Source organism: Mastomys coucha, unplaced genomic scaffold (genome assembly GCF_008632895.1).
Source record: "Mastomys coucha isolate ucsf_1 unplaced genomic scaffold, UCSF_Mcou_1 pScaffold6, whole genome shotgun sequence".
In the NCBI taxonomy this organism is placed as follows: Eukaryota; Metazoa; Chordata; class Mammalia; order Rodentia; family Muridae; genus Mastomys; species Mastomys coucha.
The window spans coordinates 122,122,275-122,146,614 of NW_022196912.1; the positions used below are offsets into that span (position 1 = coordinate 122,122,275).

At 52.3% G+C, this 24,340-nt stretch overlaps 1 protein-coding gene across 4 annotated transcripts in view; it reads left to right on the forward strand.

Moving 5' to 3' along the window:
• Positions 1-24,049, forward strand: part of LOC116081177 (cholesterol 24-hydroxylase) — a 27,911-nt gene extending 3,862 nt beyond the window's left edge. The window contains exons 2-15 of one of the 4 annotated variants that reach the window (XM_031357825.1): positions 4,743-4,823; positions 5,475-5,556; positions 8,455-8,528; positions 8,952-9,038; positions 13,673-13,811; positions 14,388-14,498; positions 15,319-15,469; positions 15,701-15,763; positions 17,857-17,929; positions 19,887-19,971; positions 20,489-20,599; positions 22,313-22,401; positions 23,012-23,078; positions 23,328-24,049. In XM_031357825.1, coding sequence (XP_031213685.1) covers positions 4,743-4,823; positions 5,475-5,556; positions 8,455-8,528; positions 8,952-9,038; positions 13,673-13,811; positions 14,388-14,498; positions 15,319-15,469; positions 15,701-15,763; positions 17,857-17,929; positions 19,887-19,971; positions 20,489-20,599; positions 22,313-22,401; positions 23,012-23,078; positions 23,328-23,498 — 1,384 coding nt within the window. In that variant the 3' untranslated portion in view covers positions 23,499-24,049. Of the gene's footprint in view, positions 1-4,742; positions 4,824-5,042; positions 5,144-5,474; positions 5,557-6,187; positions 6,849-8,454; positions 8,529-8,951; positions 9,039-13,672; positions 13,812-14,387; positions 14,499-15,318; positions 15,470-15,700; positions 15,764-17,856; positions 17,930-19,886; positions 19,972-20,488; positions 20,600-22,312; positions 22,402-23,011; positions 23,079-23,327 lie in introns of those variants that run through there. The other 3 variants (XM_031357826.1, XM_031357827.1, XM_031357828.1) reach the window with 3 other exon arrangements.
• The last annotated feature ends 291 nt before the right edge of the window (positions 24,050-24,340 follow it).

Here is a 24,340-nt window from a genome sequence, read left to right on the forward strand (position 1 = left end):
CATCAGCCCCTGTTCATCTGGTCCTGTGCAGCATCAGCCCCTGCTCTCCTGGTCCTGTGCAGCATCAGTCCCTGCTCTCCTGGTCCTGTGCAGCATCAGCCCCTGTTCATCTGGTCCTGTGCAGCATCAGCCCCTGTTCATCTGGTCCTGTGCAGCATCAGCCCATTTACCTGGTCCTGTGCAGCATCAGCCCCTGCACTCCTGGTCCTGTGCAGCATCAGCCCATTTACCTGGTCCTGTGCAGCATCAGCCCCTGTTCTTCTGGTACTGTACCGCAGACACAACTTAATAAGGAAGGGTCTTTTTTAACCTAGTTTTTCAATTAATTTGGGATAGATATCTTGACATTGTCTTCCAGGTGGTCTGATAGAGGTATCATTAGTTTTTCCTTCCTACTCAGAATTTCTGGTTCATGAGTTGTCTAGGATGGGGACTGTTGCACAAAGTGCAGACAGGGTTTAGCCATGGGAGAGCCCCACTCCCAGTCCTGCTCTCTATCATCATCCAGGGACTTTTAAGTTCCCAGCTGAGCATTTGGTACCTCTGGCACAAGATGTGATTCTTACCTGCGCAAACCTGTGGTGAATAGCCTGCTTCTCAACCATTGTGGGGACAACTCTCTCGTGGCCTCACAGTAGGCTATCTAGATGGTCCCTGTTCTTTTATGACCCAAGTCCATAGACTCCTTGGATCCTCCCCCCACCCCCAGCCCCGCTGGCCAGTCACTCTTATGGGGAAGCAGATGTTCTGAGAGGTGCTGCCCTGCTTGCTGACTTGTCACATGCTGTCACCAGAGCTATGACAAGTGGCTTCTGTGTCGGGGCTCCCAGTGTTCACCTTAACAGTTTTACCTTCCTGAATCCAGGGCCAGGTCTTCCTGCTTGTTTGCTCCATTGTGCCCCCTGCTGGAGACAGAGGGAACAGCCCTGAGCTCCCTTCTTCCTCTGGCCTTCCTAGTTTGCAGTTGACCCAGGTGTAGACCTTGGAGGGCAAGGTAAACCCAAAGTCAGAGAGGTGACTCAACTGAGAACATCCACTCCGGTTTGTATAGTCTTAGGAGTGATGAAAATATGATTCTGGAAATACAGCCCGTAATATGTGGTGTCTGCCGCTCACCTTTCTCCAAGGCCCCTCCCGCGGAGTGACCTCAGGTGCCCTCCACTTCCTGCTCCAGTACACTCACCACCCCCTCTCCAGGCGGCAGCCCTGCCTTCTCTTAGCCCGGTGCCTCCCCCTCCAATCGCATGCTCAGCTTTTATTCTCGCCTCCCACTCCCCCCAGCAAACAGAGCAACCAGGGAGAAATTCCTGCCCTGGCTTCCGCTACCACAGCTGCCCACCCCTGCCCCACAGCCCACAGGTACCTCCCAGCTGCTCTTGCCAGGGGCCACTGATGCCCTGACCAAAGAGTCTGTCCCCCTGGCTGGCTCAGTGTCCCTGCCCCAGTAGCACCTCCCTCCTGTGTTTCTTCTAGTTCCACTAGTTTTCTTCTGTGTCTGCCCCATCTGTATATAACACACACGCCCATCTCTGTCTTGGAAAGTCTGTCTCTCCACCCTCTCTTCTCCTCCAGCTTCTGCCCCCCACAGCAAGCCCTCTGCAGACCCTGCTATGGCCTCCAGTCGCTCTCCCGCCAGCACTTGAAGTCACTCCCATTTAGCCTTGGCCACTGCCTCTCAACTCCTGTTGCTGAAGCCAATGCCATTCCCAGGTGCTCCCCGGCGCCCACCTTCCCCCGCCCACCCCTAGCCCACAAACTGGGGCATCTCCTCTACTGCCTCCTACGGAGTGGTGTGAACTCGTGCTCCTAGTTGCTGTGTCTTTGCTTTGTGACCTTGTCATGATGTTCCAGCCCTTGGGTCCTCCTCTTTTGTTTCCCTGCATCCCTGTGGCTTCATCTGGATACTGACTGGATCATGGCACCTTTTTGTGGGCTCTCAGTTCTGGGTTTAGCATAGCATGTTCTCTAGATGTTACCTCTGCTTCCCTTCCTATAAGCCAGTGGTTCTCAACCATCCTAACACCGAGACCCTTTAATGGAGTCCCTCGTGTCATGCTGACCCCCAACCATAAAATTACTTTTGCTGCTGCTTCATAACTATAATTTTGCTACTGTTATGAATCTTGTTTGTTTGTTTGTTTTAAGATGGGGTTTCTCTGTGTAGCCCTGGCCGTCCTGGAACTCACTCTGTAGACCAGGCTGGCCTCAAACTCAGAGATCCATCTGCCTTTGCCTCCCAAGTACTAGGATTAAAGGTGTGCGCCACCACTGTCCAGCTCTGTTATGAATCTTTTTGTTTGTTTGTTTGTTTAAGACAGGGTTCTCTATGTAGCCCCGGCTGTCCTGGAACTCACTCTGTAGACCAGGATGCCCTCGAACTCAGAGATCTGCCTGCCTCTGCCTCCCAAGTGCTGGGATTAAAGGTGTGCGCCACCACTGCCTGGTTCTGTTATGAATCTTTTTTTTTGGTTTTTCGAGACAGGGTTTCTTTGTGTAGCCCTGGCTGTCCTGATACTCACTCTGTAGACCAGGCTAGCCTCGAACTCAGAAATTCGCCTGCTTCTGCTTCCCAAGTGCTGGGATTAAAGGCGTGTGCCACCACTGCCCAGCTTCTGTTATGAATCTTAATGTAAATATTTGATATGCAACCCTTATGAGGGTCATGACCCACAGGTTGAGAACCACTGCTATAAGCCCTTCTTTTTGGTTCCTCGGCTGACACAAAATAGTCCAAAGCCATGCTTCTGACTTTATCTTCCTGCCTCAGGTTGTTGGTCCTGCAACAAGAAAGTAGCTCATGGGATCAGGTCACCCCAGGTTGGCAAATGTTGATAGAGAAAGAAGTGAAGCCAAAAAGTGAGGAATCTCCAGGATATTGAAGCACAGCTTACCTTGTAACTCTTGGTGTTTGTGTGGAGCACATGTCCCACAGTAAGGTCACTGATGGGGCTCATTCTTTAGGCAGAACCACAGAAGGCCAAAGGTCTCTGTCCTGAACCCTCTCGCCGACCCACAGCTTTCCAGCCTGGCTCTGTATCTGTGTCATCCTGCCAGGCTCTTTCTGTCTCATCCCCACTGGCTGCTGCCACCTCTGGTTTCTCTCTGCACCTTTACCTGCCTTTATTTCTAGTGTGGCTATGAAAACGACCCATTTAGGACCAAGTCAGATCCTCTCTGTGCTTTGCTTAAAACCTTCCAGTGACCCACACCTCACTGAGGTCAGAGTGCACAGTGTCTTCCAGCATCCACCCCCCACCTTGGTAACCCCACCTTGTGCCCCTTTCTCTTCTGGGACTCTGTTCATTATGTGCATCCTTCTACTGCCCAAGCACCTACCTCAGGGCCATTGTAGCTGCTCTTCCCATTGTCTGTAATGTTCTTTGTGGTGTCCAGAGATATCCAGAATGTCATATGTGGTGGCCCAATCTCTCACAGCTGTGTATCTAGCTTACAAGCCACCTCTGTGTGTGTGTGTGTGTGTGTGTGTGTGTGTGTACATGTGGATGTAGGTAGAGGCCAGAGATATAGGAGGTCTTCCTCAGCACTGTATGCCTTACTTCTTGACACATCTTCTCTAAGTAAACCTACAGTTTAGCAGCCTGCGAGCTTTGTCGTCTTAGCATGGAGATTACATGGCAATCTGCCACGCCTTTTTTTTTTTTTTTTTTAAACACTGGTGCTTGGAATTAAAACTCAGGCCCTCGAGTTTGCATGACAATTTCTTTAACAACTGAGTTATCTTTCAGCCCCTCAGCGAGCCTGTGAAGGGTTGCTCTTTATCTGTACTAAATGTCACGCTCCCCCCCCCCCAGCCTCAACACCTGTCCCTGTTACTCTACCGCTCCATCACCATCCCATCTCAAATCTCTAGAAGTTTATGTAGCTGAGAATGGCCTGACTTCTATCTTCCTGCCTCCACCACACTACCGGAGTTCTGGGATTACAAATGTGCACCAACACACCTAGTATAGGTGATTCTTGGGCTGGAAGCCAGGGCTTCCCACATGTTAGGCAATCACTCTACCAGGGGAGTCACATCCTAGCCTGGTTGTCTTCCTGTGTCACCAGATTCTCTGTCATCTTACTGCCTTGCCTTCTTTTGGTCTGTCCCTGGGTTCTGTGACCTAGAACAAATATTCCAACTGTAATTTCACTGCCACCTTCTTCAAGAGGCTGCAAGGCAAAGAAGATAAAATGCTACAAGTGCCCACTTGGATTGTGCATGAAGGTGACAGTGAGCAGGTGTGCTTGTGATCTGGTGCTCATGCTGAAGACGGCATGTCCTGTCCCCTGAGGAGACATTGTGGGGCTCTGCCTAGTGCCTGCTGCACACTCCAGGCAAATGGTCTCACCACTCAGTCTCCATCGGACCTATCAATAGTAATGATGATGGTGATTGTGGTGTGTAACCTAACCAGGTGATGTTGGGATCATCACAACGGCACGGGGCTTGGCACATGGTGAATGTCACATGAGTGCCTGAGGCCCCTGAGTTCTTCCTCAGTGCCAGCCATCGACCTCTGACCAAAGGGACTGAAGTAAGACTACCCTGTGAGGAGGCCTTTGGTCACCTTGGACCAGGCTTTGCACCATCAGCACCTTGGGCCTGGTGCCCTCCAGACAGCACCATGCTCCTCCTCCTTCAGCCTTAGTTCTCCATATCACCTCTCTTGGTCCTGAGGGGAAGGGTGCCCTTGCGGGTGACTGTTCGCTACCAGGCCTGATGTCCCCCTTTCTTCTAGCTTCCTTCTTGGACATCTCCCCTACTTTTGGAAAAAGGATGAAGCTTGTGGCCGTGTGCTCCAAGATGTGTTTTTGGATTGGTGAGCCCTAATTTGTCTCGTGTTATTTTTACTCTGGGTCTCTCAGCAGGAACCCCACTTTGTCTAACCCGCTCCTGCAGAAACTCTCAGTGTGCCTACCATGCCCCAAGGCACTCCCTTGCCCCTCCCAGGTTCCTCTCTGTTCCTCCCGGCACCCGACCTTACAGGTCGCTCCTACCTTGGCAGCTCCCCAGAGCGTAGGATCAGATAACAAGGCTGTAGGAAGCCAAGAGTTTCCGCTGACCTCCAAGAAGCCTTAGAACAGCTGTTAGAATCTCTGGGCCTCAGTTTCCTCCTCTGCAAACTGGCTCGGAGTGCAGGTAACAGTTACCGTTGGGGGGTGTAAATTTCTGTCTTTCAAAACTCTTCCAAATGTCTGATATTGCTTAATTCCTGGCACATGCTTTTGTGGGCTAAGGACAGTATTTCAACTCCTGTTTAATGGATATGGAAAATGAGTTTAAGGGGATCCTGACTTAACAACGAGTTAACAACAGAGAAGAGACCACCATCCCCACCCCAGCCCAGGCCTCCTGGGCCCCAGAGGAAGTGGCTGAGTGTCTCCTGCTACTCCTCCCGACAGTGAGGCCCCACTGAACTAGGGATGATGGATTCGTGCTTGGTGGAATTGACAGTCACTTCTGTTCCCAGGGCTAAGAAGTATGGTCCTGTTGTAAGAGTCAACGTCTTCCACAAAACCTCAGTCATCGTCACGAGTCCTGAGTCAGTCAAGGTAGGAGGTACTTCTGGTGCCATGGCCTCCTTTCCCTGGTTTGTGGGTGACACTGGACCCAAGGGACAGATATTGCTCTTCAGCCTCCTTCGAATCCTCTCCACTGATCTATGGCGGGCTTCTCTGTGTGCTCTAGCCACCACGGATGCTTTCAGTTTTCCCAGAGGTGGGGCTTAAGTGCCCCCCTGATACGAGGAGTGTGGGCCTTGTTTAGACCACAGACAGGTAACCACTATCTACAGGACTGGACTCAAATCTGAACTGACCTGGGCCGAGTGACTTCATTATTTTGTGCTTCAGTTTCTTTATCTGTAAAATAGGAGTGACAGCCTCTTATAGGCTTAAGAATGGGCCTGAACTGATGTGTGTGAGCTTTCTAGTCCACGCCTGGCAACATCTCAGTAGATGGTGCTGATCCCACAGTGGACTTGTAGGTGTAGCTCTCTGCATGCAGGGTGGCCTGGAGACAGAGGTTTGACGGGGGTCGGGAGGGGGGGGATCTCTATGAATTCAAAGACAGCCTGGCCTACATAGTGAGTTTCGGGTCAGCCCAAGCTACACAGTGAGACTCTGTCTCAAAAAAAAGTTGGTTTTTGTTTTTTTGTTTTTGTTTTTGTTTTTGTTTTTTTTGGTTATTGTTAATTCTTTAAAGAGTGCCAGACTTCAGCCTGATAACAAGTAACTTGCTTGCAGACAAGTCTGGTCTTTTCCAGCCTCACTTGCAGGTCTGTAGTGTAATCTAGAACCACCTGTGGTGTGTCTGGACCCCGAGAGCCTCAAAGCTGATGGCTGCCTATTCATTCTACTATCTCAAATCATGCAGTGTCACTGTGTATGCACACACACACACACACACACACACACACACACACACACACACACACGGCGTGCTCACGCAGTGCTCTGGACCCCATGTAGAGGGGCTCTTTCTACATATAGCTCCCCTCCAGGATGCTGGCCTGAAACTGCCAGCCTCCCGCAGCCTACTGAGAGCCTGACGTCTTTCTGCCCCACTTAGCACGGCTTCTGGGCTATATCTGGGTCTCCGTTAGTGTCTTTGTCCTGAAATTGACTGGGCAGAAGCTAGAGTAGCCCTCAGTCACCATGCCCTTCCTCATCTTGTTTTCTGTCTTTTCAGTACACGTATGCACATGACTCGTCTGAGCATCTGACTTTAGACACTTTATCCATTTCTGTTTGCCCAGTTTTGTGGTTGTCTGCAGCAGAATAAGTCCTTAGCTGTTACTGCCTCCAGTGTGGCATCAGCAGAGGTGACTAGAGGAAGGGATGAGGTATAAAGCATTCATTGTGTCTCTCTCTTACCGCCTAAACTCAGCTCAGTGGTTAACCGTGGATTCCCAGCCTCTGGGACTGCAGGTTGTGGGAGATGGGCTGGTGGTGGCAGCTCAGTGGTAGGAACTCTTGTTTAGTTGAGGAGGGGCTTACAGATGTGAGGGACCTTTGAAAGGAGTGGGAAGGTGGCGTTTGCTATCATGGTCTTGGCTGGGTTGGGTGATGGAAGAGCTGGATTTATAAATTGGGGTTTGTGGGGTACAGCTGAGGTCCCTGGGGTGGCATATGGTATAAAGCCAGACACCTCTGGGGTTTCCTTTCAGTTGAAAGCTTGGTTTGAGACCCCGGAGTGGAGCCCACAGGAACTAGAGAAATTCTCAATTCCTTCCCAGGGCTCCAGGATCAAACTTAGTCTCTGACTGGGTCTTGTGGCCTCTGCTGCCTACCCACTATCCCTCGGATGTGGACTTCCCTCAGCCTGGAATCTCGTGTTCTCTCCTTGCACCTGGCCTCAGATTGCCTGGTTCAAATCCTGGGTCCATCACAAACATTACCTTGCTTCTATTTTTTATTTTTATTTTTATTTTTTTATTTTTTTTATTTTTTTATTTTTTATTTTGGCACAGAGTCTAACATAGCCCAGGCTGGCCTCAAACTCACTATGTAGCCAAGGACAGCCCTGAACTTCTGATCTTCCCACCTTTATCTCCAATGCTAGCATTATTGCTATCCACCACCATGCCCATTCCATGCGGCGCTGGGGACAGATTCCGTGGCTTTGTGTTTACTGGACAAACACTCTACAAACTCAGCGGCACCCCAGACCTCTTGTGCTAGTTCTAAATCTCTGTCTTTCCATCTCTGTGTAAGAATCATGTAAAGCAGCCTGCGTATCTGAAGGCTGATGAGCAGGGAGTAAACTGCAGGCTGTTGATGTGGCCTTGGCACTTCCTGAGCACTTGTGTACCAGGCACCATTTTCAGCTCTCTTGCTGCAGAAGTGACTGAGTCCTCACTCCAACCTGGAGCAGTCAGGCACCCTTTAGCCATCCTCATTGTCTAAGGAGCACCAGGCCCAGAGAAGGAACCTCATCCAGGGTTATGGAGCCAGCAAATATGGAGCAGGGTGCTGAGCCCAGCCCAAGCCATGCTCTTCTGGCTAGACTGTCTCAGAGGCTGTTGGGTAACATCAATATTGATATTGATAGCTTTTGAGAGGCAAGATGGCCCTTCCTCCAGAAAATACTCCTTCAACTGAGGCTGGCCTGGGGCTGTTGACAGGGAGCCTATCCTGAGGGTCTTTCCTTTGTTTCAGAGGCTTCACAGCAGTGTGGGCCACTTCAAGTGGCTTTGGAAGGCATGGTGTAGGGTCCCATGCCTACTCCAGCTGTGTGCTCATAGGACAGTCCCTTGGCACCTCTGGACCCCTTCCCACATCTCTCTACAACTGCTCTTGCTTAAAGACAGGCCTCCTGGTATGTGGCCAGGGGTCCACTTGGCCATATATCTGTTGTGTTCCTTTGGGGCCGGGAGGAGAGGGGGAAGGCTGGTGCCTGTGTGCTGAGTGCACTCTCTCATGCATTGTGTTGTTTGGGGGGATATTTAGAAGTTCCTGATGTCCACCAAGTACAACAAGGACTCCAAGATGTACCGTGCGATTCAGACTGTGTTTGGGGAGAGGTAAGGACGGGAGGAAGGGGGACTCCACTGGGAGCAGAACACGTTCCCTGTGCATGGTGGCTCCACTCTCAGGGTTGGCATTCTTTCCCTTCTGGAGGCAGATAGGGGAGTGGGGGGTGGGTGTTGTTGGTGCTGAGACATAGGGTCACCTTGCTTTAAATTTTGATATATATAGATGGCGGGTTTAGGATGCACGTGATGTTTTGAAACCCATGTCACACTTCCTCTTCCTCCTGCTAAACAGACAGTGTCATCCTCACTGTCTTATCCACACTATGGTCTGGCTACATGCACGGCGTGAGGCAGCCATCACCCCACCAAGTCCCAGAGCCTTTTCCTCAACCCCAGGGTGACCCCATGCCCACTGAGCAGTCCCTCCTGCCTCCCACCTTCTCTCTGGCACCTGGTTCCTGTCTCTTGCAGACTGTTTGGCCAGGGCTTGGTGTCTGAATGTGACTATGGGCGCTGGTACAAGCAGAGGAGAGTCATGGACTTGGCCTTCAGCCGTAGGTAAGCATGTGGGATGGGACCATCCGTGCTGGCCGGGGGTAGTGCTGGCTGGAGAGGGCTCTTGGTGGGGAGGCCTCATTCAGGGACCTTACCCAATTGGAGGAAAATTTGGGGATATCAGAAGTCAGGAGGGAGAGTTGAGGGAGCCCCTATATGGCTAGTTTATATAGGGCCCCTATATATGCAGCCCTAACCCTAACATTGAGGGCTGCATGACCCCAGTGACCAGAGGAGGGGACATGATGTAACCCCTGCTATCCAAAACTGTCCCACTCAGACTCTGGGTCTCTTATTTTATTCATTTTATTTGTTAATTCTTGATGGTGCCTTTTTTGTTTGTTTGCTTGCTTTTTTTTTTTTTTCTTTTTTTTTTTGAGACAGGGTTTCTCTGTGTAGTCTTGGCTATCCTGGAACTCACTCTGTAGATCAGGCTAGCCTCAAATTCAGAGATCTGCCTGCCTCTGCCTCCCAAGTGCTGGGATTAAAGACATGCACTACCACTGCCCGTTGCCTTATTTTTTTTTTAATAACCCTTTTATTGAGTTATACATCACATTCCACATACTTCACTCACTTAAAATGTATCATTCAACAGATTTTTTGGTCATCATAGATATGTAGCACCTTTCTCCCTTAATTCTTATCACACTTTTGTCTGGATTCTCAACATTTCGCACACATGGACTGACAGTATGTGGTCCTTCATATCTGGCTCCTCTCACCAGGACTGACGGTGATAGCCTGTGCTAATATTTACTTCCTATTCATTGCTGAATGATGTTCTACCATGTGGCTATCATATGTTGTTTAGTCAGTTAGTAGGTATTGGGTCGTCTCCACTTTGGAGCTATCAGGAGCAGTGCTACCAAGACACAGCGACACGAGCTTTTGTGTAAACGTATGCCTTTGTTTCCCTTGGGCATAAATGGCATTTGTAGTCATGGGGTAGCATGCTGAGTCTGTGTTTAACATTCTGAGGGAGGAAATGTTTTACTTAGATATCATTTAAAATTTATAGAAAAAAGTCATTTACTCATGATGACTTATTGTTGCTAGAACTATATTTGATTTATAATTTTGTTCTCTGTGTGTATCCATGATTATTGTGCTGGGTATGATGGTGAGTGTCTATACTTCCAGCACCTAGGAGACTGAGACAGGACGACGACAAGACAAGTTCTAGTAACCTAAGCTACAGAGCCTGAGCTACAGAGTGAGACCCTGTCTCAAACAAACAAACTGTGTTCATATATATGTATGTATGTGAATTGTTTTGGTTTTGTTTGCTTGTTTTCTGGGATAGGGTCTCTCTATATAGCTGTCTTGGAACTCACTATGTAGACCAGGATGGCTTCAAACTCACAATGATCTGCCTGCCTCTTCCTCCTAAGTGCAGCCTGGGCTTGTTTGTAGTCTTCTGGTGACAAGGCCTGGGTCTTCCTTCTTGTAGAATCAGAGTGACAGACACCCCATCCTCCTTCAAGAATCACCCCACAGTGAACACTATAGTCTGACATACAGATGGCCACGTTAACTTTGTCTAGAAGTCAGGGTGAAGGGTTAATTGGGGGTTTGGCTGTAAGGTCACTCTAGACTAAATAGTCTGTGGGTCCTATGTGAACATTCCCTTCTGAGCCATCCCGTAGCCTCTTCTAGATCATCTTTCTTCGATGCATCCTCTTCACTGTCTGGGACAGATGTCAGTAAAACTTAGACCTATCCCACCCTACTGCTTGGTGGCCTTGAGTGGCTGTCAGCTGAAAGATGGCGGTCAGCCCCTCACCCCGTCTGTACCTACCTTACTAGTTGCTGGTTCTCACCATCCTATGGCTACCATGTTCTTTTTTACAGTGTGCTTTCTCTAGGAAATTCCTATTGCCTGTTTGATACCCAGCTTAGATATCCCCTCCAGGGCTGAGTTCACACCCCCAACATGGCCCCTGCCACACCCAGGCAGTGCTGTCTCTGCCAAAGTGGAGACTGAGAGCCAGCTGAGCGTCATGAGGGAGAGCCAGCTGAGTCCCATGAGGGAGAGCCAGCTGAGCGTCATGGTTCCTGCCCCCAGTTACGGGGGAACATAGATCCCAACCAGATGGTTCTAACCACAGGGTCCTGACACGAGGATCAGCCGGTAGGATGGCTTATCTAGTAGAGATACTTGCCACCAAGCTTGATGGGTACACCCACACACCCATATACATGTGCGCATGCACTATGCATACCTGCCTAACCCCTAAGCAAAACAGTCCATTGTTCTGAGACACACAGCTCAAGGTATGGCACTGTGGCCCTCTCTGGTGGCAGTTCAGAGGCTGGACATTCATTTGTACTTGTGGGAGCTCTTACTAGATATTAAGAAATACTCTTTCATTGTTAACACCTGCAATATCAAGCTGTAGGGATGAGAGAGACAATGCAGGCATTACGAAGCTGAGTGAGTCCTAAGTTACCAATGAGGGACGAATAGGAAGTGCTGGTAGCTCAGTCTCCAGCCACTGTCCCCACACAGTGTCACTGATGCTTTAAGCAGAGCTGGGAAGTACACTCCTACTTTCTACTTTTCTAGATTTTACTTTTACTAGAAGAGCTTGGTCTATTTTTTTTTTTCCACAAAAGACTAGAGTGTTAGAGGCAGCAAGATGGCTTACTGTCAGGCCTGGCAACCTGAGTCTGATTCCTGGGATCCACTAGGAATGAGAGAACCAATTCCTTCCCACAGGTTGTCCTCTGGCCACTGCCAGTGCACCCACATGCACATATGCATGTGCAGTGCATCCACACACACAGTAAATAAATAGATGCTTAGAAGACCACACGGCTGAGACTGCACTGAATCTCCCTCCCTTCAGCGGGTTTTTCTGCTTATGTTGGTGGCCAGAAACTCAGTATTGGCCAGCCACACACTCCCCAAATAGTTCACCTGACTGTGATCGCTAAAAACAAACAAAACAAGAACAACATAAGCCAACAGCTCACTACATCCCTGCAGACTATGTGAGCAGATGAAGAGGAGCCTGCACTCATGCTTGAGAGACTGTCCTGAGGGCCATCTGGAAGCTGGGCAGATGTCCAGGTGCTAACGGGAGGGAGGGAGGACAGTGAAGGGACCTGTGCGCAGCAACAGCCAGAGGTGGTGGGAGGAGTCAGCAGGGGGCAGAGTCTGCCCTCTCCCTTTCCTAGGTGGCCAGAGTAGGGGATTTTTTTTTTTCCTCCCTAAGAGCAACAGTTGTTCTAAGGTTTTGAGGTTGTGGAGGAGGGGTGCAGAGAGCTGAGCTATAGGATAAGCAGCTTAGCAGCCAGGGAAGAGTCAGTAAGCCCGGGAGGCCTCAGAGCACAAGAGAAGGACTGTGAATTGCCCATTTTATTTCTTAATTTAAAACATGTTCTCGCCTGGCAGTGGTGGTGCGCGCCTATAATCCCAGCACTTGGGGGGCAGAGGCAGGCAGATTTCTGAGTTCAAGGCCAGCCTGGTCTATAGAGTGAGTTCCAGGATAGCCAGGACTACACAGAGAAACCCTGTCTCAGAAAAACAAAAAAACAAAACAAAACAAAAACAAAAAACCCAAAACACGTTCTCTTTGTTTCTCTTTCATACTTCCTCGCTGATGTTTTAAAAGCCCCCTATTTGAAATTAATTCCAAATTTTCAGATAAACTTCAAGATGAAGAATGTAGAGCAGAGGGGCTGGGGAGGTGGCTCAGTGCTCAAGAGCATTTGCTGCTCTTACAGAGCACCTGCCTGCCCCCGGTCCCTCTGTGTGCAGCCATGTTCATGTATGCATGTGCACACTCAAGTGCCAGTCCCGACAGGATAGCCCATAACTGTCTGACTCCAGCTTCCAGGGGTCTGAAACCTTCTGGTACCTGCCATGTGTGTGGTACACTTACTTACATGCAGACAAAATACACGTACACAGAAAATAAAGATACACAAATCTTAACAGGGCAAGAATTACCCATGAACCCTTCTCTCAGATTGCAATTCAACACTTTTAATTATAAACACCATTTTCTCTTGGTGAAAACTTGGAAATATGTAATGGAAAATGTGCCGTTCTCCCTTCCTGCGTCCCGCAGCTGCTGGTTTTGAGTTTGGAGTGTATCCTTCCATTCACCCCTCTAAGTTCCGTGCCTGGGAGATGTCCCAAGGCAGAGAAGACAGTGGCTTTGGGAGCTAAGTTGCATATGGCATCTGGGGTCTCAGTTCCCCTCAAAGTGGAATTAAACCACTTCATTAGACTCGGGCCTTGTGACTGCTCAGGAGCAGGAGATGGGAAAACCAGAGATGTCACATGGTGGCCTGGCTCAGGCAGGTAAGGGAAGCAGAGATGCAGACAGAGGGGCAGGAGGGGTCCAGTGGAGCTGTCTCTAGGACTGTAGGGCGCCCCAGAATTTCAGCATTGTCACATTCCTTTGGACGTGACAGAGGATGGCAGAGGCAGAGGACTATGAAACCATTAGGGGAGGGGAGGGTGGGGTCAAAGGGACAGTGTCCATTCGGCACTAGGTTCAGTTGCTCTGGCTCCAGGCCCAGTCTGGGATTTGGTTTGGGAGGCTGGCAGGGTCCACCTGCCTCACTGAGGCGAGTGGAGGGGACAGGGTGGGGAGCCAGGGGACACCTAACTGCTTCCCCAGCTCCTTGGTTAGCCTGATGGAGACGTTCAACGAGAAGGCAGAACAGCTGGTGGAAATCCTAGAAGCTAAGGCGGATGGACAGACACCGGTGTCCATGCAGGACATGCTGACCTGTGCCACCATCGACATCCTGGCCAAGGTGATGGGTGGTGCTAGCTGGTGGGTTCGGGGGTTGAGGAGGCTGGGGCACAGGGGTTGGGGGTCTCCTCTCTTCCTCCTCCTGTAGCTCAGCCGCTCTCTTCTGGGCTCTGCTTAGTTTCCATGTTTCATCCCCTTGGTTACTCAAAGTGACCTAGTTTGAGATTGGGGTTCTGACTCTGGCCCCAGAAATGCACCCTCAGAGGTACTGGGACTGGCTTCGGCTGGTCAAGGCAGCTGTGGATGTTCTCTGAGGCCCGCCTGGCTCCATTCTCCTCTACACCCCTGTGGGATAGGGCTGGGCTGGTCACAGTAGACTTGGCAAGTAGGTAGCACAAAGCTCACCTGGACGCAGCCAATGGAGTCCTGGCCGGTGCCCTGGGGTGTGGATGTGCGTGCAGCTCAGGGAGAAACAGCATCGGACTAGGCAGGAGGCAGAAGCTCAAGACTCCTCGTGGGTCACTGTCAGGCGTGGGTGACACAGAAGAAGACTGGGGTCTCCAGCTGTCTGTGTGAGGCTCAGTGCTGCCCCCCCCCCCAGTGTCTCCAGGTTTGACCTCAACTTTCTCTCCCACAGGCAGCTTTTGGGATGGAGACCAGTATGCTACTGGGTGCCCAGAAACCGCTGTCCCAGGCAGTGAAAGTCATGCTGGAGGGTATCAGTGCATCCCGTAACACCCTGGCAAAGGTACTGCCTGCCCTTCCCCGGAGTGTGACCCCATTGTGTTTGTGCCTCTGCATGTGCTGAAGCGCCTCCTTCAGTGACTTCTTTCAGAATGGGTTTTGTATGCCAGTGTGTCCAGAAAGACTTCTGAATCTACATTTGCATGCCTTACCTAAGAGCGGAAGGGCGTAACCAGAGAGGCTGGCGCAATGAAGGTTAGGAGTTAATTTCTGTCTTGTGTTAAACAACCCCAAAGCAGGCGTTCTAGGGTGCTGTGATGACTTCGCCGTGCCAGAGGTTCTGGACTCTTCTGTCTTTGTGTTCCACTGTTCTCAGCACATCCATCACCTCATTGTCATAAGATGGCTGTTGTAGCTCCAGCTATCACTTGCTTATTCCAGACATGAAGAAGAAGAAAGGGGAAAGGTGATTCCTGAGCCAATCTCCGGTTCCCCTCTGTTCTTGGGGCCTTCGGTCTATGAGCTTGCAGCCCCAGAGGCCAATCCATCTTTTCAGCCATTGACTCCACTTCACTTCGCTCTGGCCCCGACTTCTCCTTCCCGATGCAGCCCTAACTCTCTCCCCCCTTCAGGGGCCCTTTCTTCCCAGGGCTGCATGGAGGCAGAAGGGCCTCTCTTCCCATCACTTCTAGGGATTTGGTGCAGGAGGGGGAAACTCATGCTTGGACTCAGTCTGCTATGTTGTTCTGGTCTGCCTGGCTGCTTGATCTTTTCTAGAATTTTCTCACGTTCTCCCCAGCACGCTGCTGTATGGATTTCCGGGTGGGGTCTGGGGAGGGACCCGGGGACATTAAGGGAAGCCTTGAGCTGGGGCTCTCCTTCAGTTCATGCCAGGGAAGAGAAAGCAGCTCCGGGAGATCCGAGAGAGCATCCGCCTGCTGCGCCAGGTGGGGAAGGATTGGGTGCAGCGCCGCCGCGAGGCCCTGAAGAGGGGCGAGGACGTGCCGGCTGACATCCTCACGCAGATTCTCAAAGGTGCGGGGTGAGGTGGGGCACCCAGGAACAGGCCTTGGCGGGCTTGGGATGCTCCCTTCCCACCATCCAACGCTCCTCACCATTGACTCCGCCTCTGGCTTCAGAGAGAACGATGCTCCGTGAGCCTGGGAGCCAGGGCTGCAGTGGGCTGCGGTGGGCTGCGGTGAGCTTCGGTGGGCTGCTGTGGGCTGCCGTGGGCTGCCATGGGCTGAACATGTCCTTGCCTTTCAGCTGAAGAGGGAGCCCAGGACGATGAGGTTCTGCTGGACAACTTCGTTACCTTCTTCATTGCGGGTGTGTAGCTTGGGGTATGGTGGGTCCAAGCTTTGCTCCGGGCACCTTAATCCTGACATAGCTCGGTGCTTGACTAAACCTAGCTCCCCACAGGTCCCGGGGGAAAGGGAGCCTGACTTCTGGCTGTCCTTGTGAGCTAGCTAGTGGCTGGGCTGTTTGGGAAGCTGGCTTCTTTGGCTCAGGAGAGTTTGGCTGTAAATTTTGGGTTGCCCCTTTTCAGATTTATTCCGATTTATTAGCTTGGTATAAATATGCACCGATAATGTCCATTCATCCGCTCATCTCCTGAGTATTACTGCTCACCTAGGAAGCCCCTCCTCTCCTCTAGCAATCTTGCAGATACCGCCTCCTCATGGATGCCCTCAGTGATTGCCCACTGAGCACATTTTGGCCCATGTAGAAGCCATCCTCATGTCCAGAGTCCCCTCCGCCTGCTGCTCCTGATGTGAGGCTATATTTATCTGAGTTGATTTGGCAAGGGCTGTCTCCCCGACTATAAGGGTTAGCGGTTCACAATAGCAAGGCTGCATGGTAAGGACACTTCCATGGCCCAGTACAGCAGGGACTGCACAGATGGGACGAGGTGAATGGATGCAAGGAGGGCTCAGGTGAACAGCAGAGAGCAAGGCAAGGTCCCTTGGCAGGAGTGGACAGACACATTCTGTTGGACGGGAGCCTGCCACATGGATGAGCTGTGTCCAGGTGGGCAGAAGCCACACAGAGACCACCTTAGAGCTGCACTGCAGGGCACTCTCCTTGCACAGATCCAAAGCATCTCTGAGGACCAGGGAATAGCTCGGTTGGTAAACTGCTCGCATGCAAGCATGAGGAACCGAGTTGTAGCTACAGCACCCACATAAAAGGCTGCGTGCAGTGCTATTCACACAAATCCCTGTGCAGGGAGAGAATTCGGGGGACAGGAGATCCCTGGGACTCACTGGCCGGCCAGCCTAACCTAATCGCTGAGCTCCATGACAGTAAAAGACCTTGCCTCACAAAACAAGGTGGATGGATCCTCTAGGAATGATACCTGAGGTTGACCTCTGGTCTCTGCATACATGCACACACATATGCATGTGTGTCCCCATGCACACCTATAAACACATGTTCTCCACATACACACACAAAGAGAAAAGCAAGCACAAAACCACATCTGAATGGAGCCAGGTCCTGTGTGAGAGGCCCAGAGAACCTGAAGCTCATTCTGGCTTTGTCGGCTGGGACTGCTGCTATTCCCTGGGCTCCCCACCCAGCTCCCTGTGAGCAATTCTTCCCCTCCTCCCAGCCTCTCCTTAGCCTGTGTGGAGCCAGGGGGCTAGGGAGGGATGCTTTGCTTCTTATGCCTCAGGTAGCCCAGGGCCATCCTGGCCATGACTGAGCTGTCCTGGATCAGATTCTAGGAGCAGGTGGCCTCACCTCCCTGTGCCAGCTGGCAGTGAGATGGCTTGGCTGGTCACTAGTGTCTACCTGCTGAGCCGCTTGCCCCTCTCAACTGCTTCACGTGACTCAGTGCCCCTCCCTGCAGCCAAGTCACCCTTGGAGGAGCTTGGCCCTGTTGATTTGATGGCATCCTGCCTGACCTCTGAGAGGCCTTTGTTTGGGTGGTCTCCTGTCAGACCCTGTGACTGGAGGGGATGCAGAGGCTTTGGATAGACCCCGCCCTTCCTTGGGCTCAAACACTTCCAGTTTCAAGCTTTTCCTGGCTTCAGCTTTTTTGAGACAGGATATCTATATAGACCAGGCTGAACTCAAACTCAGAGAGATCCACCTGCCTCTGCCTCCTAAGTGCTGGGGTTAAAGGTGTGGGCCACCAGCACAACTCTTATCTTTTCTTTCCTGTAAAACAGGACCACTGTGTGGAGGGTAGAAGGAACAGCTCTCGGAGCATCTAAGTGGAGGCAGGGGCAGGCTTACTCACCCACTGGCTAGTAGAGGAATTGCAGAGACAGACAGACAGACAGACCATTTCCTTCATATCACAGCCATGGGAGGAGGGAAAATGTGGACTCTCAGATGCTACCAGGAAGCTGGGTGGCAGGGCAGGGCGTGGACAGCCCCTGCAGTCTCACCCAGAACGCTCCTTCCTTTTTCAGGTCATGAGACTTCTGCCAACCATCTGGCATTCACAGTGATGGAGTTGTCTCGTCAGCCAGAGATCGTGGCCAGGTATGAAGGCTGCCCTTGGGACTGGCAAAGGGCTTTTCTGAGGTCTTTCCAGAGCTACCTGTCCCCACATGCCATGGCTGGAGCTCTCCAATAGACCCTGCTGCCTTTTACCCAGGGTCTTTGTACTTGCTTCCTGGCCTAGAGGTCCTACACTCTGCTTTTCTCCTGGAGAACGTGTTCTCCAGAAAAGGCATCTGGGGTCCCTGACAAGGCCATCACCCCCACTCCCCACCCCCAAACTGCCCTAGCCCAGAGCCAGCAAGAACTGTGGTCTCATTCCTTCCCCCGTGCACAGAGCATCCCAGCTGTGGCTGATTAGCAGCCCCTAGGTGGCAGGACCAAGGAGGGTCGTGCAGTCACGTGGGACACAGCACCTGAGCTGGTCAGGTCCCAGGTCTTCCTTTGCTGGGTACCCTCAGGAGTGTCAGGGAGCAGACAGAGCCAAGCTTAGAGCCCATGGCCATGCAGGGAGCTGTGGGAACTCTTGGGAAGGGGAACAAGCCTGTTATAAGCATTGCTGGTCACCAGCAGGAAGGATAGAAGTGAGAGACAGCATGAGATATAAAATAGCTTGTTGGGGCTGGAGAGATGGCTCAGTGGTTAGAGTACTGGCTGCTTTTCCAGAGGACCCGGGTTTGATTTCCAGCACCCACTTGGTGGCTTTCAGCCATCTTTAATTTCAGGGATCCAGTGCCCTCTCCTAGCCTCCACGGGCATTGCATGCATGTGGTACACAGCTGTACACACAGGCAAAAAACAGCAATACACTCACAATTTTATAAATAGTTTATTGGGTTTTAAGTAGATATATGCGTGTCAATACATGTTTGTATAGATATGCTAGAAATGTGCACTTTGTTGCAGACTAGGGTGTTGCTCAGTGGTAGAGCACCTGCCTAGCACACACAGCCCAGGTTCCATCCCAGACACTGGGAAATATGTCACATTTGAACTATTTTTAAATTCAAAGTCCAAAGACACTAAGCACATTGACACTGTGGTGGAAGCCTGGCTATCACTTTATCCCAGGGCTTTTTTATCTCCCCAACTCAAAACACTGCCCTGTTAAAACAGCGGCCTTCTCCTGCCCCTCGGGACGCTGATCTAGCGAGGTGCCTGGTGGGAATAGTATCAGCCAGTGTGTGTGTGTGTGTGTGTGTGTGTCTGGGTTACATTAACTCAGCATAGGGTCCTCAAGGCTCGTGAATGGGGGAACCCAAGCCAGAGCTGCTTCCTGTTTGAAAGTTTAGATCTGGCTCCATCATGGCGGTGGAAGAGCCTTGGCTTCTCAGGACAGGGTGACATTTGGGCAGCTTCTGCCCCTCGTCTCCTACCTACAGTGATTATGAGTATGAGTGTGCAGCTCCCCCTTCAGAGATTGTGGGTTACACCTGAGGTAGAATTACCAGACAATAATTCTGATTCTAATTTTGTGGGAGCTACCACTTCACGTTCCGCAGCAGCTGCCCAGCTTTCTGTCCTCACCCTTGGTATACCCCGTGTCCCAGCCCCTCCATGACTCCACATTATTGGTGATTCCCTGCTCTTTCTATTTTCTTTTCTTTTCCCCTCACTGCCATGCTGATGGGTGTGAGGTGGTCCAGACCCACACTGAGGCGTTGGCCTCCCTGGCCCATTCTTGCTGGTGTTTCTGCTGTCAGTCTACCGGGCTATGCATCTAAAGCCCAGCGTCAAAGCACCAAATGCTATGTGGACCATGTTCTTCCCTAAGGTTGCATTCGAGCAACAAACAAGGATGGATATTTTAAAGTTCTAGGAACATGGTTCCTATTGGCTGTTAGACATGGCCTGCTGGAATGCAGCTGCCCAGGGGGCAGGCAGTGTGTGCTGGTGGGAACCCCATACCTTGCTCTTCAAGCTCTCTACCACCTGGCACCTTCTAGTGCTTCGGGCAGAAGTTTCTCTCCAAGGTGAGCTTCTCTGTCTTACCTGGCAGGCTGCAGGCCGAGGTGGATGAGGTTGTCGGTTCCAAGCGGCACCTGGACTACGAGGATCTTGGGAGACTGCAATATCTGTCACAGGTGTGCAGTGTGGTTGAGACACCTCTGGGCAGATGTGTGGAGTCGGGGCTGCTGCCTCACTGGGCCCTCCTTGGAGCCCAGGCTCCCCTGGACTCAAACAGCAGGATGGAGATATCCTTCCCCCAACTCCCCAGGCACCAAGTATGCAGCCAGGTTGGAGAGTGGACCGTTAGCAAACAGGGCTGACATGGCACTTCAGGCAAAGCCTGGCTGCAAGGCTTTTCTCCGAGCAGCTGGCTCAGCAGGCCCCTCCCAGTCAGCCAAGCACAAGGCTCCTCTGTGCTGCAGGCTGCCATCTCTGGGAGGAGAGGGGCCCTGCCTTCTGGTCCCAGTGTTGCCCCTGTGTCCCGGATAGTGCCCCTCTCCTTTAGACTTCAGTTTCCCCTTTGGTCATACAAGGGATGGACTCTATGGCAAGGCTGACGTTCTGGGCTGTCCTGGGAATGGGATGGGGACCATGCACACTGCTACTGGTCACGGGCTCTCCTGATTTCCCACACTATCTTCTTGCATGTAGGTCCTCAAAGAGTCTCTGAGGCTGTACCCGCCAGCATGGGGCACCTTTCGCCTGCTGGAGGAAGAGACCTTGATTGATGGGGTCAGAGTCCCTGGCAACACTCCTCTCCTGGTGCGTGGGGCCCTCAGGTGGGCTGGCCTGTTTGTCCCCAGGGTGGTCAATCTGGGACTCAGGTCAGGGGAGCCATGTGCCTCTTCCTATCACGACACTCGGTTTCCTGGCTGCCTTGTGTTTGTTTGCCTTGGTCTTCCCGTGACACTGTCAGGCCCTCTTCTCCCCTCACATGTTCCAGCAGACAGGTCTAGGAAGTGCTCCACACACAGCTGCACACACTGAAGCTTAGTCACTTTCCTGGGGCTCCAAATGGGAAGAGGAAGACATGGGGTATTCTTGGAGTTACCCTGGCCCCACTTTTTCCTGTGTGGTGTGTGTGTGTGTGTGTGTGTGTATTAGTGTGTGTGGTGTATATGCATGTGTGTGGGCATGTATGTGGGTGTTCATACATACATGTGGAGCCTGAGATTCATGTTGAGAATCACCCTCCACCTGACTCATGGACTCCAGTCTCTCCAGGAAACCCAAAGCTTGCAGTTATGGCTGGTCTCTCTGACCACCTTGCTCTGGGATATTTGTCTCTGCCTCCTGAGGCTGGAGTTGTAGCAGGGCAGCCGTACTCACCAGACATTCCAAGTGGCTTTGGAGGCTCTGAACGCTGGTCCTCATGCCTCTGCAGCAAGCACTTTAACCATCTCCCCAGGCTTAGCCCCTGCCCTGTTTTCTTAGCTCTCCTCCCTCCTTGCTGCCCTTCCTCCCTCTGCCCTGGACCTGTTACATTCAGCTGGACTGTGTGTGGTTCTGTTGTGCGGGCTTCACTCACGCACTCACTGGGCTCATTGACCTCCGAGACCCTCACCATCTCTGCATGCCAGTCACCTGGGGGGTAACCAATGTCCTCAGTTTAGTACCTGTCACCGCCTTGCCTCTGTATGTGGATGTGGGTGGAGCCCAAGTGGGCATGCCCACTTAATTGCACTCCTGCCAGCGCTCAGCCATAGGCACAGCTCCCTGCTCACCCCTGCCCCAGCCTCAGGTTCCCATGAGCCTGGCTCACCCTTGTACAATAGTGGGTGTTGGAACCAGAGTCAGTCCATTCCTGTGCACGGGATAATGCTCAGCAAATACCCCAGTTCATGGTCGGTCCCTGGCTCCTCACCCATGCCCAGCATTCCCACTTGTGTTCACAGCTCAGCTCCAAGCTTCTGCTGCTCTCAGGGGGATGTGAGGTGGGCAGGCCCAGCATGACCAATGCCCATAGCCCAGTTAGGGGGCACATTGCTTTCCTAGGGCTGGGCACATAGGCCTTGAAGACACAGGGCATAGGAGGTGTACCAGCTCCCTCAGGAGGTGCCTTGGGTTCAGTTGAGGGGGGTGGGGCTACAGCAAACCTGAGGTGAAGGAGGGGCTGGCCTCCAGCTGGCTTCCCAGCACAGGGCCTCAGTCTGTGGCCACTTAGTTGCTCGGTGACGGTGACTTCAGGTAAGTTTCCAAGCCCTATTGTCTCATCTGTAAAACAGGGGTCACTGTGGCTGCTACAGGGCTGTGGTAGGCAGAGGATGGCACAGCACACGGGCACGTGGTGATGGCAGTGGACATATCAGTGTCCCCTCTCTTCCTCATTGAGGTTTTCCAGGGGGGCTGTGGAATGTCACACCTATCTAGTAGTAGAAAGGTGCTGTGTTCCATGTCCCCCTGGGGGGCTGCAGTGGGTTGAGAGGTGCAGGGGACATCTTGGGAACCAGAGACACCAGCTCCTTTTCCCTGCAGTTCAGCACCTATGTCATGGGAAGGATGGACATCTACTTTGAAGACCCACTGACTTTCAACCCTGACCGCTTTGGCCCCGGAGCACCCAAGTAAGTGCTCCTTGAGCTGCTGTGATGGGGTCTGTGGGTGGGGCATCATCATGGAGGCCTCTGGACTGAGCTACTGCACCATGCACAGGCCTCTAGAGAGCCTGGGGAGGGGGTGTAGCCGCCAGCACAGCTCAGAGATGTCAGCTCACTTGCTTTCTTAAGTTCCTTTTCTGTTGCTGGGATAAAAACTCTGACAATGTTGGCTTTGTCAGGGGGAAAGGGCTTGGCTTAGCTCACAGCTTAAGGATGCAGTCCGCCACTGGAAAACTCATAGAAGTGGAGGCAGAGAGGAGAGGGCATGGCTATGCCAGTGCTTACCTCACCTCTCCATCCTACCCAGGGCATCACCCAGGATGCCCTGCCCAAAGATCAGGCCACACGCAGTGGGCATGGCTTCCCACTCAATACCGTAATCAAGATAATGGTCTCCGGGCATGCCTCCTGCCTTCTAGATTCTGCCAAGTTGATGATCAACACTGTCTCACCTGCCCGAGGGGCAGAGCTCAGCAGTTTTCTGAGGATGACTCTGGGCCCAAGCTGGTCATGGGAGGGGACAGTGATGTGGAGACCCTGCCCCTTGTACTGACCCCGAAGGGCCTCTCTCCTGCAGGCCACGGTTCACTTACTTCCCCTTTTCCCTGGGCCACCGGTCTTGCATCGGGCAGCAGTTTGCTCAGGTAGGAGATGTGTTGCTTGGGCTTCTAAAAAATGACTGCAGGGTAGGGACCAGGCTGGGGCTTGGAAGGTGGGGGGCGGGGGCTGGGGCCTGGGGGCTGGGCATGCCTGATGGGAGAACAAGAATGGAGACTCTGCATCTGTGCCTTTCCACCGCCTCTCTCTCCCCGTGTCCCCTCTTTCCTACCCTCCTTCACCATGTCTTCACTGCTCCCTCCTCCCTTCCTCCCCTCCATGCCCCTCCCCCACAGATGGAGGTGAAAGTCGTTATGGCCAAGCTGCTTCAGAGGCTGGAGTTCCGGCTGGTGCCTGGGCAGCGCTTTGGGCTGCAAGAGCAGGCTACGCTCAAGCCACTGGATCCCGTGCTGTGCACCCTGAGGCCCCGGGGCTGGCAGCCTGCACCCCCACCCCCACCCTGCTGAGCCCTGGGTAGGGTCAGACTCCTTGGACCAGGGTCTCATTGGCCCCCATTGATGCCCATGGCCACCCACTGGCACCCCTGACCCTTCTGCCACCTTCCACGATGGCTCCTGGCGAGCCCTGTCCCCACGCCTGCTTCACACCCTGAGTGCTTCCTGTCATTGCTGGCTTTTCAGCTCTTTCTGGTGGGCCCTGCCTGACTCCCAGCTATCGTCACCACCACCATCGTCTTCCCAAACCTCTGAACTTCTGCACTGGCCACACCCTCAAAAGAGACACCCTAACTCTTGCTGACTCCCTAAACTCTTCAAGTGACACGTCCCCAGGAAGCCCTCCTTGCTACCCACGGCCAGGCCAGGGTCTCTCCTCTGTGCTCCTACCTCTAACACACTGACCACACTGTATTGTGAATGTCTGCTCATGTGACCAGCTGCCCTGCCAGGCTGTGAGTGCCACAGGGCAGGGTCTGTGTGCACTTTGCCTCTGAGGCCCTGTTGCTAACTAGGGTCTGGAACAGAGTCAATGCCCAATAAACATGTGTTGACTGCATGAATGTACGGCCGCCCGGGCCACATCCCTTCCTTTCTCCTGGGTGCAGGGTAGGATGAAAAGGCTGATCCCTGGGGGCTGGTACAGCTCGAGAAGCTGCCTGCTTGCAAATGGTTTAGAGAAGCGGACAGGTTCTAGCAGAAACCAGTTTCCTCTACTCTCTGCAACAGGGTGCCGTGTGGCTCTGGAATTACAGGAGGGGTCCTGGCACTGAGAGCTTGATTTGAGGTGTGTAAGTGTGTGTAAGAGAGAGTTTGACCTGGGCACCCATAACTGCCTCGCACCTGCCCACACC